Below are 12,582 nucleotides of genomic sequence, written 5' to 3'. Positions count from 1 at the left end.
GCGCGCGTGCCGGCAGCCGTGAGGGGGAAGCGGCGGCGGCTTCGGGAAGGGTTTCCCGAGTTTAGGGCCGTCAGAGGATTGAGGAAAAGCGTCGGTCGTGCCGTTGGTTTTCTTTCGGTATAGACACACCTCTCCTGCTTGCCCGTGCGGAGAGGTTGGCTGCTTCTGAAGGATCTGAAGTGATTTCAGTGTTGGCTGATGATCTGGGGGACAATACAGGAATGTTCCTTTTTGCTTTGCCTCCAGTGTATACTTTCCTTTCAGAAGTTTCTATATGTTTTTTACTCTTTGCTCTCTGTACCCACAAACCAGTATTTCATTTCATCTACCAGTGCTGAACCTTGTAATACCCCAGTGAATGCCTTGGTTTAACAGGGAGTCTTGACAGGTGTTTTTGATGCTGATTGTTATTGCAAATGATGCCTTTGTGCACACAGGTGCATGAAATATCATCATGTTTCCCTCCACCTGTTTGGTGGAGCTGCAAACCAGATGCATTTCTGCAAGTCTGGGTGAGGACATGTACAATTCTGTTTTCCTGTGTGGGGTTGGTGCTTAGTCTGTGTCTCCCTCGTGCTGAGACAAAGCCCCTGGTCCAGTGAGAGGTGTCCCTGCTCATGGCAGGGAGGTTGGAACCTGATGATCTTCTTACGGTCCCTTCCAACCTTCACCATTCTATGATCTATGATCATTTTCCTCAGCTCTAGAGATGATGAACCTCAATGAGAAGGGTTCAAGTGGCCGCTTGATTTCCCTTGGACAAGGCAAGACTTCACAGCCTTGTAGGTGTTTCTTAAGTACGTTTCTTCTTGGGATTTGTTTAAAAACCTTTTTCCTTCGTTGTGGAAAGTCAGGCCCTTGGAAAAGATACAATGGCTGTGTTGATCTCTAAATCTGACACTCAGAGGGAAACTTGTTCTGCTGATCACTTGTTCACAGACTTTCCTGGGCATGGCCCTTTGCATGGGGAGAAGAGCCTGGCAGTCACATGGATTAACACGGGGGGTCCTAGGAGCAGACAAACTGCAGTCAACTCCCCTAATGATGTGAACAGTCTCCTTTTGTTTTAAAATTATAGTTTTGCAGAGGGTTTCTGATGTGTTTTGAATGTCAGAGAGGTCTGCAATAGGAAGATTTTGCCTAAAGTGTGTTTCACTGTTACTGGTGTGTGTTAAATCATAACAGATTTAAGTAATCTCATTTTTGGCTATGTTAGTGTTCCCCCAAAGTTCTGGTAGGATGGGCTTATTTTCACAGAACCACCATTATACAACTTTATTTTTGAGCATCACATTTTAAGCAAATAGGCAGTGCCTGCAGTCACAACGTTCTCACATTCTCTGGACTCTCCTACATGCCCAGGGTGGATTTCTTTCCACCTTTAACTCCCATAGGCATATAATCCTTTCCTGTTTTTTAATTTCCATTCTTATTACCTCATCACTGAACTGAAAAGTGGTGTCTGGGCTTTGTGCTTGTGATGTTGAATTTCTAATAAAAAACATCCTCCAAAAGAACTGGTTTGTAAAGGAGTTTGGGATCCAAGTCATTTCACTGCTGGAGTTGTAGCTTGTAAATGAAGTGTGTTGACTATTTTAATGACTTTTAAAATATTATATTAGAGACCCTGTTTCCCTATGTGCTTTTTGAGGGCAGATTTGAACACCTGCATTTTATTTATTTGGTCTTAGTCCTTAATTTTCATGCTATCAGATGAGCTGTTTCCCTCGAGGCCACCCAAGCTGTAAATACAGTGTCAGCCTTTTTGACTCACAGAGATGCACTTAATTGAACAGATTGTCCAATTACACAGATACGCTCTGCACCACCTGTGTGTTGAGGGTGTTTTGCCCAGAAAGCTGGTCCTCACTGGATAATTTTCAATGGAAATGCCACTTTCTAAAGTCCTTTGAAGCATTCAGGGATAAAATCTGGAGGAGAAACAAAACAATCTTCCAGAGGGGCAGTGGGATGGATGGTTATCATTTGAATTTCTATGACCAGGACTGGTGTGTGTGTCATTCCTCACACAGTTTGTCCAACCCCTTTTTGATTTGTTTTTCTCTCTCTATCCCTCAGTTGCTCCTTCTGTTTACACCATTTACATGGGAAAAGATAAGTATGAAAGTAAGTACATTGATGTAATGGTGCCTAAAGGCTTGGATTTAGACTGGGGGGAATTTAAGGTCAGTTTGAAAGGATGTCTTTGTATGTCTTAATTTGATTTATGCTTTGAAAACTTCTCCACCCTTGCAAGTGATTTTGAGTTACCCTTTGGAATCCATTGTGCGTTTAGTTAGAATAAATAAGTTTTGCAATCCTCTAGGCAGAGTAACTGCTTGCAAACACAAGTGAAAGCTAAATTAGCTGAAAAAAATACTGTTTATCACATTGTGTCTGATAACGTTTTGCAAACTGACCTTTTTTCTCTCTGCTCAGTCTGTATTTTCCCTTCTCAGTGTTGGGTGAAGGTTCTGCTGCTCTTTCTGTTTCAACTTCAGTAGCTAATGTGAAACCTGGGGACACACACAAGGGAAGTCAGAAACTCCAAGGAAGAAGTTTTAGCTTGCCCTGATAATCATTTCTGCCCCTTCATTAGATTGAAATTTACATGTTTTGTTCAAATATCAAAATCTTATCATGATGGAGGTGTTTCTGGCACACCTGCAAGTAGTTACAGTCCTCTCATCTTTCTGCTCAGTCACCACGTAGTGACTGACCACCAGTGGAGAATTCACTGAATTTCTTCCCCAAAAGGGTTGTCAGGCCCTGGCCCAGGCTGCCCAGGGCAGTGGTGGAGTCCCCATCCCTGGAGGGATTTCAAAGCCGTGTAGCTGTGGTGCTGAGGGACATGGTTTAGTGGTGGCCTTGGCAGTGCTGGGTAATGTCTGGACTTGAAGATCTTAAAGGTCTTTTTAACCAAAACAATTTTGTGTCCATGATTCCTGCTCTTGACAGGTACTTGTTATTGGTGGGGTCCTGGGCTTTGCTCATTGATGGCTTTTTCTTCCTACAGATGAAGATCTAATAAAGTACGGCTGGCCTGAAGATATCTGGTAGGTGCTGAAACACTCTAAAAAAATTACCTTTCATTATGCATCTGAGTCAAGTGATTGTAATTACCCTCTTACTTTCACAGGCTCCATAAATTCCCCCTTTGCCAAGGCCATTCAATAGTTTAGATGAAATTCCAGAGTGCAGGTGGATTGCAGCAAACCTGGGTGGAGCTGTTGGGACTTTCTGATTCTGAATCCCTTCCCCTGCAATTCCCCCTCCATGCCCTGCTTGGGCCCCTTCCTGAAGCTCTTTGGGGTTTCTCTGCAGGGAAATGGAAGCACTCTGACACGTGTGGGTTGGTTTTAGCTTGTAAAATTTTAAAGAAGAGAAGGGAAATTCCCAAACCCATTGGCAGTAATCAGGGGCATCTTTGATGTCTGGATTAGTTCAGAAACTTTCCAGACTGACAAGTTTTATGGAGGAGTTTGCCAGAATCACCATGTGGATTATGTTCCTTCTCACTCTTCAAGGTGGCCTTTCCCAGGATGAGCTGAGGTGTCTTGGTACAGCTGGAGATTGAATAGCTAGCAGCTGACATGTTTGTAGAAGATGTTTTGTCAGCACTCAGCTTACTGGCAAGGGAATATTATTTTTCTTTTTAGCAGAAGAGATTGTACTTCAGCTGAGTAACACTGCTGCAGTGGTATCATATTCATTTTCTGTCTCATGTTTTCCCTGTCACTGCATAATTTAAGGTACAGTTAGACTGTTACTTAGGAGTGACCTTGAGATTCACCTTCAAATTGCCTGGCCCATTGAAGTCATCCGTCCTCATCTCTTTTGATTCTTGTAGCTCAAAACTGACATAATCCTTGGGGGCTTTTGTATCCTAGTGCCATCTCAAGAAAATATCATAGGTACTCTTGCAGAGGCTTTCTGGGAATTGATCTTATGGTGTCTGGTACCTTTTGGACTTACTTCTACTTAAGAGGGGTCCAGTGGAATCAGGGTAGGAGGCTCTGGAGGTAGAAGGGAGAGTTCACATGTTGGTTTTCTGTCCTGCAGCAGAAAGGAAAAGTCCCATTACATTAAAAAGAAAGTTGGGAGGTAACATGAGATCAGTACTCCCGCTCTACCATTGAAAGTTTGCAGGATTGGAGTGAGTGTTTATCAGAACAGAGGCTTAAAAAAAGTCAAGAGAGAAAAGGTGCAGAAGAGGGTGCCACGAACCAGCGAGGAACAGCAATGCTGTAAGGACTGGGAAGGAGAAAACTCTTCAGTCTGCAGGGGAGGGGGCTTGGGAGCGATCCAGGCTTCTATAATCTTGAAGACCACGAGTGAAGAGAACGCAGAGCTGGCGTTCACCAGTTATCAAGAGTGATACCCCTTGAAACCACAGAATCCAGTGCACTCCTCAGGAAGCATCACCTGTTCCGGCTGTTGGAGGCAGAGAGCTGGGCTCCGTGGACTATTAGTAGTTGAAAAAGGAGAAATTAGGGGGTTTTTCTGCTCTGTGAGCTTGAGTGTTGTAGCAATGCCTGCTGCAGAGTTCACCAGTTTGCCCTTTCTCTTAATAATAAATAGACAAACCACTGCCTGCACAGGCTCGTCCTGCAGTGTGTAAAAGAGAAAAAAGGAGGGGAAGAGAGGTTTTCTTTTCTCAGTCTCCCATGGAGAATGGGTGTTTCCTGAGGTCTCTGGCTCCCTTGCCTGCTTTTGAATGTGTATGTCATGAACATTTCTATACTTCTGTTGTCCCTGGAGTGGCTGTTTTCTCTCTTGTTGTGAAGTAAATCTTGCCAAACAGTAAATCTTTCCAATCTTTCCCTTACCCTCTGTTAAATATGCTTTTCTATATTACATAGGTTCCATGTGGATAAGCTCTCTTCTGCTCATGTGTATCTTCGACTGCACAAGGTAATCCTGTGACACTTATGAGGTGAATATTAATGTTTTTAAATGTAAGAACTGCACATGCCCATTCTGCAGTGACTTCTGTCTGCAGGGATCCCTTCAGGGTACAGGTAACCACTGGTGTGGGGATGCTGAATTTACAGCTTCTGCTACAAGAAGGACATTGAGGGTCTGGAGCGTGTCCAGAGAAGGGCAGTGGAGCTGGGGAAGGGTCTGGAGCACAAGTGTGATGAGGAGCAGCTGAGGGAACTGGGGGTGTTCAGCCTGGAGAAAAGGAGGCTGAGGAGAGACCTTCTCACTCTCTACAAGTCCCTGAAAGGACATTGGAGCGCAGGGGTATCAGTCTTTTCTCTCAAGGGACAAGCAACAGGACAAGAGGAAAGGGCGTCAAGTTGTGGCAGGGGAGGGTTAGATTGGATATTGGGAACAATTTCTTCCTGGCAAGGGTTGTCAGGCCCTGGCCAAGGCTGCCCAGGGCAGTGGTGGAGTCCCCTGGAGGGGAAAGCCCTGGAGGGATTTCAAAGCCGTGTAGCTGTGGTGCTGAGCGACATGGTTTAGTGGTGGCCTTGGCAGAGCTGGGTTAAGGGTTGGACTTAAAGTTCTTTTCCAACCTGAACAATTCCATAATTACTAAGTTGTGTGGGGGAGGAGTGGTAGGTTTCACATGGCCCAACAGAACAATTGATTCTGGATTGACACCAAGTGTGTGTTTAGGAACCATCATCCCACTGAAACGGGGAGAGAACCTTTGAGAAAAGCAAGGTGCACATGGCTTGTGGTACTTTGAGCCTCTTTAAAGTTCCATAGAGAACTCCAGGCCTGTAAAATGTGGAGCATTAAGGTCCTGGCTGTGTTTGCAGAGTATCATGCCCTATGTCCTGGCCTCCCTCTGCCCACAGGTCCCCCTCACTTTGCCTTGCTCTGTCACAGGGGCAGACGGTAGATGACATTCCTAAAGAAGTTTTGATAGACTGTGCCCATCTAGTGAAGGCAAACAGCATTCAAGGTAATGCCAAGTCCTGGGAGAGCGGTGGGAGGTGTCTGGGGAAAGTGTTTCTAGTCCACATGAGTTTTTTGGGTCAAACCTTTGTGATGTTTCTGCCATGGTGCTCTCTGTCAAGTCTGTGCCTGCAGGTCTTACGGGAAGCAGATGTCACTTGCAGCTGCTAGGGCTGCCTGTTACAAAAGTATAACGGAATGAGGAGGAATTTTAAACCTCTGAAATTCTTGTTTGTGCCTCTCTGGCTGCCTGAGCCAAGCAGGCCTTGCAGCCTCTTCTCTAACACAACCTTGGGGCCCCTTCCATAGCAATCTCCTGGCAAAGACAAGTCCCCATCTGGAGCTGGTTAACGCTGCCGCAGCGCTCGTGTTACTGCAGAAAGTGATGTCAGGGTGTTCTTCCCTTTCACTGAAACACTGGAAGGTCTTCTCCCTTGCCTTCTTTCTTGCCTAGTTGGCTGTGTCTGTGACTAGAATAACTGCCCATTTCCATGTGCATGGGAGACACTGAGACTTCTTTCAGTAGAGAATTGAAACGTTTTCCTCCTTTCCTCCTTGCTTTCTTGCTTTCTCCTCTGCTATCTAGGTTGCAAGATGAACAACGTCAACGTGGTGTACACACCATGGACAAACCTGAAGAAGACAGCAGACATGGATGTGGGACAGATTGGCTTTCACAGGCAGAAGGATGTAAGTGTTTGCTGCAAACCTGCTGGCAGGCTGGAACATTTCCGTGTTAGCTGGGTGGGTTGTCTTCAGCATTTGCCCTAAAGCCAAGGAATCATCCACTGCTGAAGCATGGTAGAGGTCCCAGGGATGTGTTTGGACTTGCCTGTACTGCATTCACACATCTGGAAGGGGTCAGAACTTGGACTTGCTGTGCAGAGAGGGGCTGTGTGGGGTCCTGAAGGTGTCTGCCACTGTATTCACTCTCCCACCTCCACTCAGAGAGCAGTGTCACCCTGGTGCTGCCTCTGGATTTCTTAGTCCTGTTAAAAGGCAGAGCTGCATGGCTCTGCTGTAGGATGAAGCCAGTGTCATAACCTATTCCCAAGCCTGACCGAGTGTCTCCACATAATAATATACCTACATTTTGGTTAAGTAGCTTGGCTGGTGGGAGAGAAGGCTCTAGAGATGCAATTCGTAGAATCACGAGAGTCATCAAATCTCAGACTGGTTTGGGTTGGAAGGGACCTTAGAGCTCATCTAGTCCCAGAAACACCTCCCACTAGACCAAGTAGCTCCAAGGCCCATCCAACCTGGCCTTCAACACTGCAAGGGATGGGGCAGCCACAGCTGCTCTGGGTAACCTGGGCCAGTGTCTCGCTACTCTCACAGCAAAGAATTTCTGCCTAAGGTCTCATGTAAATCTCCCCTCTTGCAGCTTGAGACCATTGCCCCCCATCCCATCACTCCCTGCCCTTGTCAAAAGTCCCTCCCCTGCTTTCCTGTAGCCCCTTCAGGTCCTGGAAGGTGCTCTAAGGTCTCCCTGGAGCCTTCTCTTCAGGCTGAACAACCCCAACTCTCTCAGCCTGTCTCCAGAGCAGAGCTGCCCTTACCCTCGGATCATCTCCATGGCTTCCTTTGGACTTGCTCCAACAGCTCCATGTCCTTGTGCTGGGGACCCCAGCACTGGACCCAGACCAACTGGATCCAGTTGTTTGACTAAACCAGATCTGTACCACAGCAAGAAATACTAAAAACCCTGCAGTCAACAGGCAGCAATGTGAGCTTGTCTTCCCAAAACGATCTGCACAGACCTCCTGCCGCCTCTTCAGGAATCGGCAAAAACCAGTTCTTGTCTGTTGGCCTCTTTGCTGAGGCATGTGCCAAGACATGCAATTGGTAATGCTCGTTTCTTTCGCAGTGCATGTGCTTATTTAGTTGTGTCAGGCCTCTCTGCTCTTACACAACCTGCTGAATTGGCCTCAGTGGCACCAATTTTTCCTTCACATCTGTTTTTGTGGGATTCAGCCATGTGTAAAGTAGAAATAGGATGTTTTCTTTCTGTGGAGAAAGTGCCAGAATAAAAGTATTTTTTTATAAGGATCACAGTTCTTTGCACTCCAAAGGTGAAAATGCTGACAGTGGAGAAGAAGGTGAATGAGATCCTGAACCGGCTAGAGAAGACAAAAGTGGAGCGTTTCCCTGACCTGGCTGCTGAGAAGGAAGCCAGGGACAGAGAGGAGAGAAATGAGAAAAAAGCCCAAATCCAAGAGATGAAGCGGAAGGAGAAAGAAGAGATGAAGAAGAAGAAAGAGCTGGAAGAACTTAGGTGAGTTATAAATTTAATGTCCACAGCTTTCACTGGCACTGGAGGAGAGTCATGGGTCAGCAGTTTCTGTTGAATAGACATCCCAGCCTTACTCAGTGTTCAGCTGACCTGCTCTGCCACAGCCCAGTGATTTCCTTTGTCTTTACAATTAATGAGTTTTCCCCCTTTATCCTAAAATAAACCTGGCTGTTTAACCATTGTTAAAAGAAACGACTGTGCTACTTCATACCCATTCTTCATACCCCACAACTTGGGTGAAATTGGGCAAGCCACTTGGCTCTCTTCATCCTTGGGATGGGAGCAATTGCTTCCAGCTTTATGCCAACCTCAGGAAGCACTGAGCCTTCTTTTGAGTTCTTCAGCGTCATCCTGCATCACTGGTGTTAAGGAAAACGTGTGAATCCTCAGTTGCATGCTCCTTTAAACATGGAATGAGGGATGTGGTTTGAAAACATTGGATTGACCATTCCCTCCACACTGCAACGTGTGTGAGCTTGATGGCTCCATGCACTGGACATATCTGCTGGCTGACCCCAAAAGCTCACTTTTAAGCTTTAGTCCTGTTTTCTGCAAATAAAACCAGAATTTTAAAAACTCTGGGATTTTATGAGTGATTCAACACACATAGGGTCAGAAAAGAGAGCTTGGAGAAGTGAACTAAATGGAGGAGAAGTCACCAGTCTGCATGTCTGTGCTGCAGAGCGAGGGGCCTGCCCTGCTTATTTAACCTTGTCCCAGAGCTGCCTCTTGGCTGTCCCCCAAAGTAAAGGATTTTCCACCTCCTGGGATGATCTAGCTGGTAGTTCTGGAACAAAAATGTGAAGGAGTCTACATAGAGCCTGGGCTTTGTCTGGCTCATTTAATTAGCCAAAGAATATGAGATAAACAAATACTGCTCCAGCCTCCCTCATCCTGTTTTATTAAAATGCCTCTTTTGGGGGATTTTTAAAACGGATCATGCAAGATAATGTAATTCCTCTTCCAGGAGCTACTCGTCGTTAATGAAGGCTGAGAACATGTCCTCCAATCAGGTAAGAGCCAGCTGATGCTCACAAAAACCTTTCAGAGATGGCTGAAATTCAATATGGGAGAGTGATGGGGCAGCTCCCGCATTGCAGTCTTGGTTCTGGTGACGCCTGCAATACAGAGCACATCTCAGTCACCCCTTCTTGAGAAAGGACATAGTGACTCTCCTCCACTTTCTGAGAGCGTCCTGTGGTTTGTGTGTCAGCCAGGAGGAGTTTGTGCTGCTGGAAACGTGTGCCATGTCTTCCTGGTCCCCTTCCCACCCTAGTGACAGGACAGCTAGAGCTTGGATTGGGGCACAGGACTTGACTTTCCTTGTCAGATGTTTGAATCATAGAATCACAAAATGGTTTGGTTTGGAAGAGACCTTTCAAAGCCATCTAGTATCGACCCACTCAAGTGAGGAGGGACATCTTCAATCACATCAAGTTGCTTAGAGCCCTGTCCAACCTGACCTGGAGGGTTTCCAGAAATGGGGCACCTATTACCTCTCTGGAGAACCTGGGCCAGTGTCTCACCACCCTTAGTGCAAACAATTTCTTCATTCCATCTGATCTGAATCACCTCTCTTCCAGATTAAAATCATGACCCCTTGTCCTGTCAGTACAGGCACTGCTTTAAAGTCTGTACCCATCTTTTTTCTAGGCCACTTTAAGTATTTAAAATGTGACCCTCAGTTTAAAATCCACCTTTTGCATCCCCAGCCCATGACTAACTGCTCAGAGGACCATGTGGTTTTCAGGAATTGCTGATTTTCCTCCTGGCTGTCATGCAGATTCTTTGAAACTTGAACTGGGTTGAAGTAGGAGAGAGCTGGAGCACCTTGGCTCTTGAGACAGGCTGGGAGAGCTGGGATTGTTCAGCCTGGAAAGAAGGCGGCTCCAGGGAGACCTTAGAGCACCTTCCAGAACCTGAGGGGGCTACAGGAAAGCTGGGGAGGGACTTTTGACAAGGGCAGGGAGTGATGGGACAAGGGAGAACAGTTTCAAGCTGCAAGAGGGGAGATTGAGATGCGATTTTAGAAAGAAATTCTTTGCTGTGAGGGTGGTGAGACGCTGGCCCAGGTTGCCCAGAGCAGCTGTGGCTGCCCCATCCATGGCAGTGTTGAAGGGCAGGTTGGATGGGCCTTGGAGCAACCTGGTCTGGTGGGAGGTGTCCCTGCCCATGGCAGGGAGTTGGGACTAGATGAGCTTTAAGGTCCCTTTTGACCCAAACCGTTCCATGATTCTAAGAAGCAGGAGTGTATCATCACATACATAAGCAGACTGAGCCCCTTTAGTGACGTCTGTGTGGTGGAAGTGCTGGACAAGGGGTCTCTTCTTCTCAGCACCTGACCCTCGATGATGCCAAACTGCTTTCCTTCATGGAAAGCAGCTGAATTTGTGAATGAGGTGGTCCCATGAAGCTGCTGGTTGTATCTTGGTCTCTGGTTCCTCCCAGGTGGCAGCAGATGAGCTGCAGTGTCAGGGGCACGATACACAGCAGGGACAGCAAACAGCCACTGCTGCTTCAAATCACCCTCCCTGGGGCTGTTCCCACCCTGGAGCTGTTGTGATGTCTCAGTTTGGTCTGATTTTATGATGTTTGGGCTGAAATGGCAGGAAACCAGAATAAATGGCAATTCTGCAATCCTGCTTTTTTACCACTTTCCGTTTTCCTTTGCACAACGATCCTGATTTGTCTTTCTTCCCACAGGATGGCAACGATTCAGATGACTTTATGTAAATAAAGTCTCTCTCCTTTCTCAATCATGAAGTGGTTTGGGATGTCTTAATATGTCACCATTGCTAAGAATGCCAAAAAAAACCCACCAAAAAAAGTGAACTCTGACTCCATTTCTTCAGAACCTGGTTTGTTATCTCAGCAGCCTGACCATGGACAACTTCTGAAGGGGAGAAGATCTGTATGTCTGCACATACATCTCTTATTTTTTTGTTGTTTTTCAGGGACGTGGGTGGAAGGAAGTAGAATTGACTTCAGGTCGATAAAGAAAATTATATTTATTCTAGGGAAAGGGGTTGGTTGTAGCCTTGAATCCCTGGGCTGATGTTGCAGCCTCCATGTGCTGCGGTCGGTGCCTTTAGCACACAGTGAGAACAGCCCCCTGGTTGTGTTTGCTTTTCGATTATGTCTCATTCCTGGGCTGTTCATTACGTGCCTTCTCTGGAGGGAGAAGTTTGGGAAGAAGGATTGAGTTTTGCACGGTGTCCACGATTGTCTGGGCTCTGTAAAAAGTTTTGTGGGTGAGTCTGTACGAAACTGTCACGATAATCCTGGCAGCACCTATAAATATGTCACGATTAAATTCATACCATGCTGGTAAAATGCGCTGCGGGGGGGGGAAGATGGAACAAGGAGCCTCTGGAGAGCATGGCTGTGCTCAGAGAGGACAGCTGAGGTCTACAGAAGTGGATTTTTGGGAAGTGTCCCTGGATGCAGCCTCAGAGGTGGGGGACCAACCCCTCCACTTCTGGCATTGCTTCTTCCCAGTGTTGCTGGGCTGGTGGGGAAACTGAGGCGCAGTCTCCCCACCTCCTCCCAGGTGCCTCTGGGGAGCAGCCAGCAGCCTGAGGCCCCCACAGGGCGTGGAGGTGAGAGCCAGGCCCCCCCACCCTGTGTCACCACCATCAATGGGCCCTTTCATGTGCAGTGGGTGTTGGCCAGTGACCTGAGCGTCTGCCGACAGCCCTGCAGCTGCAGACAGATGTTGTGCTTGGCCACCATGCCTGACTCTGCTGTCCCGTGGCCTTCAGCCACTGGCCCTGTCTTCTGGGCAGTGCTGCTGAGGGCTGGGTGTCTCTGGGCACCCTGGGTGTCCCCAAGCACCTTGTGCATCACTGCCTGTGGGGCTGTGTCCCCCCAAGCAGCCTGTGCATCGATGTCTCTGGAGACATGTATCCCTCTGGGTGTCCCCAGGCACCCTGTGTATGGCTGCTGATGGGGCCATGTGTCTCCAAGTACCCCAGGCATGGTCTGTCCATGGACTTTGTGTCCTCAAGCACCCTGTTCATCACTGCCTGTGGGCCATGTGTCCCCATGTGCTTGGTTCCCCAGGCCAGAGGTGCTGGCTCCAGCCATCCCACCCCACCACTGTTCAGGCCAATCCCTTGGGAAGGGCAGGGATGGCAGGGAAGCTGTGCAGCCCCTGTCACCCCACTCCAACCCTATGTCCCCCCCAGGGCCCAGCAGCTGCCAAGAATAACCCCCTGGAAGGCGAACAGTCCCCGCTGCCTCCGCACATCCCGCCCAGCCCTTTCCCATGTCCGCTCCTCGTTTATTTATTAATCCTTTTGCTCCCAGCTCTGGAATCCTATCACCCACCCTTGCCACTGCCTGGAAAATGGTACCGAAGCGGGGGGGGGGTGGCAAGG

At 47.7% G+C, this 12,582-nt stretch overlaps 1 protein-coding gene across 1 annotated transcript; it reads left to right on the top strand.

The window, feature by feature from the left end:
- The first annotated feature begins 2,085 nt into the window (after positions 1-2,085).
- Positions 2,086-11,235, top strand: CCDC25 (coiled-coil domain containing 25). The gene is made up of 8 exons (XM_010002175.1): positions 2,086-2,127; positions 3,017-3,056; positions 4,863-4,914; positions 5,842-5,917; positions 6,497-6,600; positions 7,983-8,185; positions 9,171-9,216; positions 10,907-11,235. Exons 1-8 carry the CDS (start codon positions 2,106-2,108, stop codon positions 10,934-10,936), a joined length of 573 nt encoding a protein of 190 aa, XP_010000477.1. The 5' UTR covers positions 2,086-2,105; the 3' UTR covers positions 10,937-11,235.
- The last annotated feature ends 1,347 nt before the right edge of the window (positions 11,236-12,582 follow it).

This window comes from Chaetura pelagica, unplaced genomic scaffold (assembly GCF_000747805.2).
Source record: "Chaetura pelagica isolate M959 unplaced genomic scaffold, ChaPel_1.0 scaffold107, whole genome shotgun sequence".
Lineage (NCBI taxonomy): Eukaryota > Metazoa > Chordata > Aves > Apodiformes > Apodidae > Chaetura > Chaetura pelagica.
This window is presented reverse-complemented; position numbering and strand designations above follow the sequence as displayed.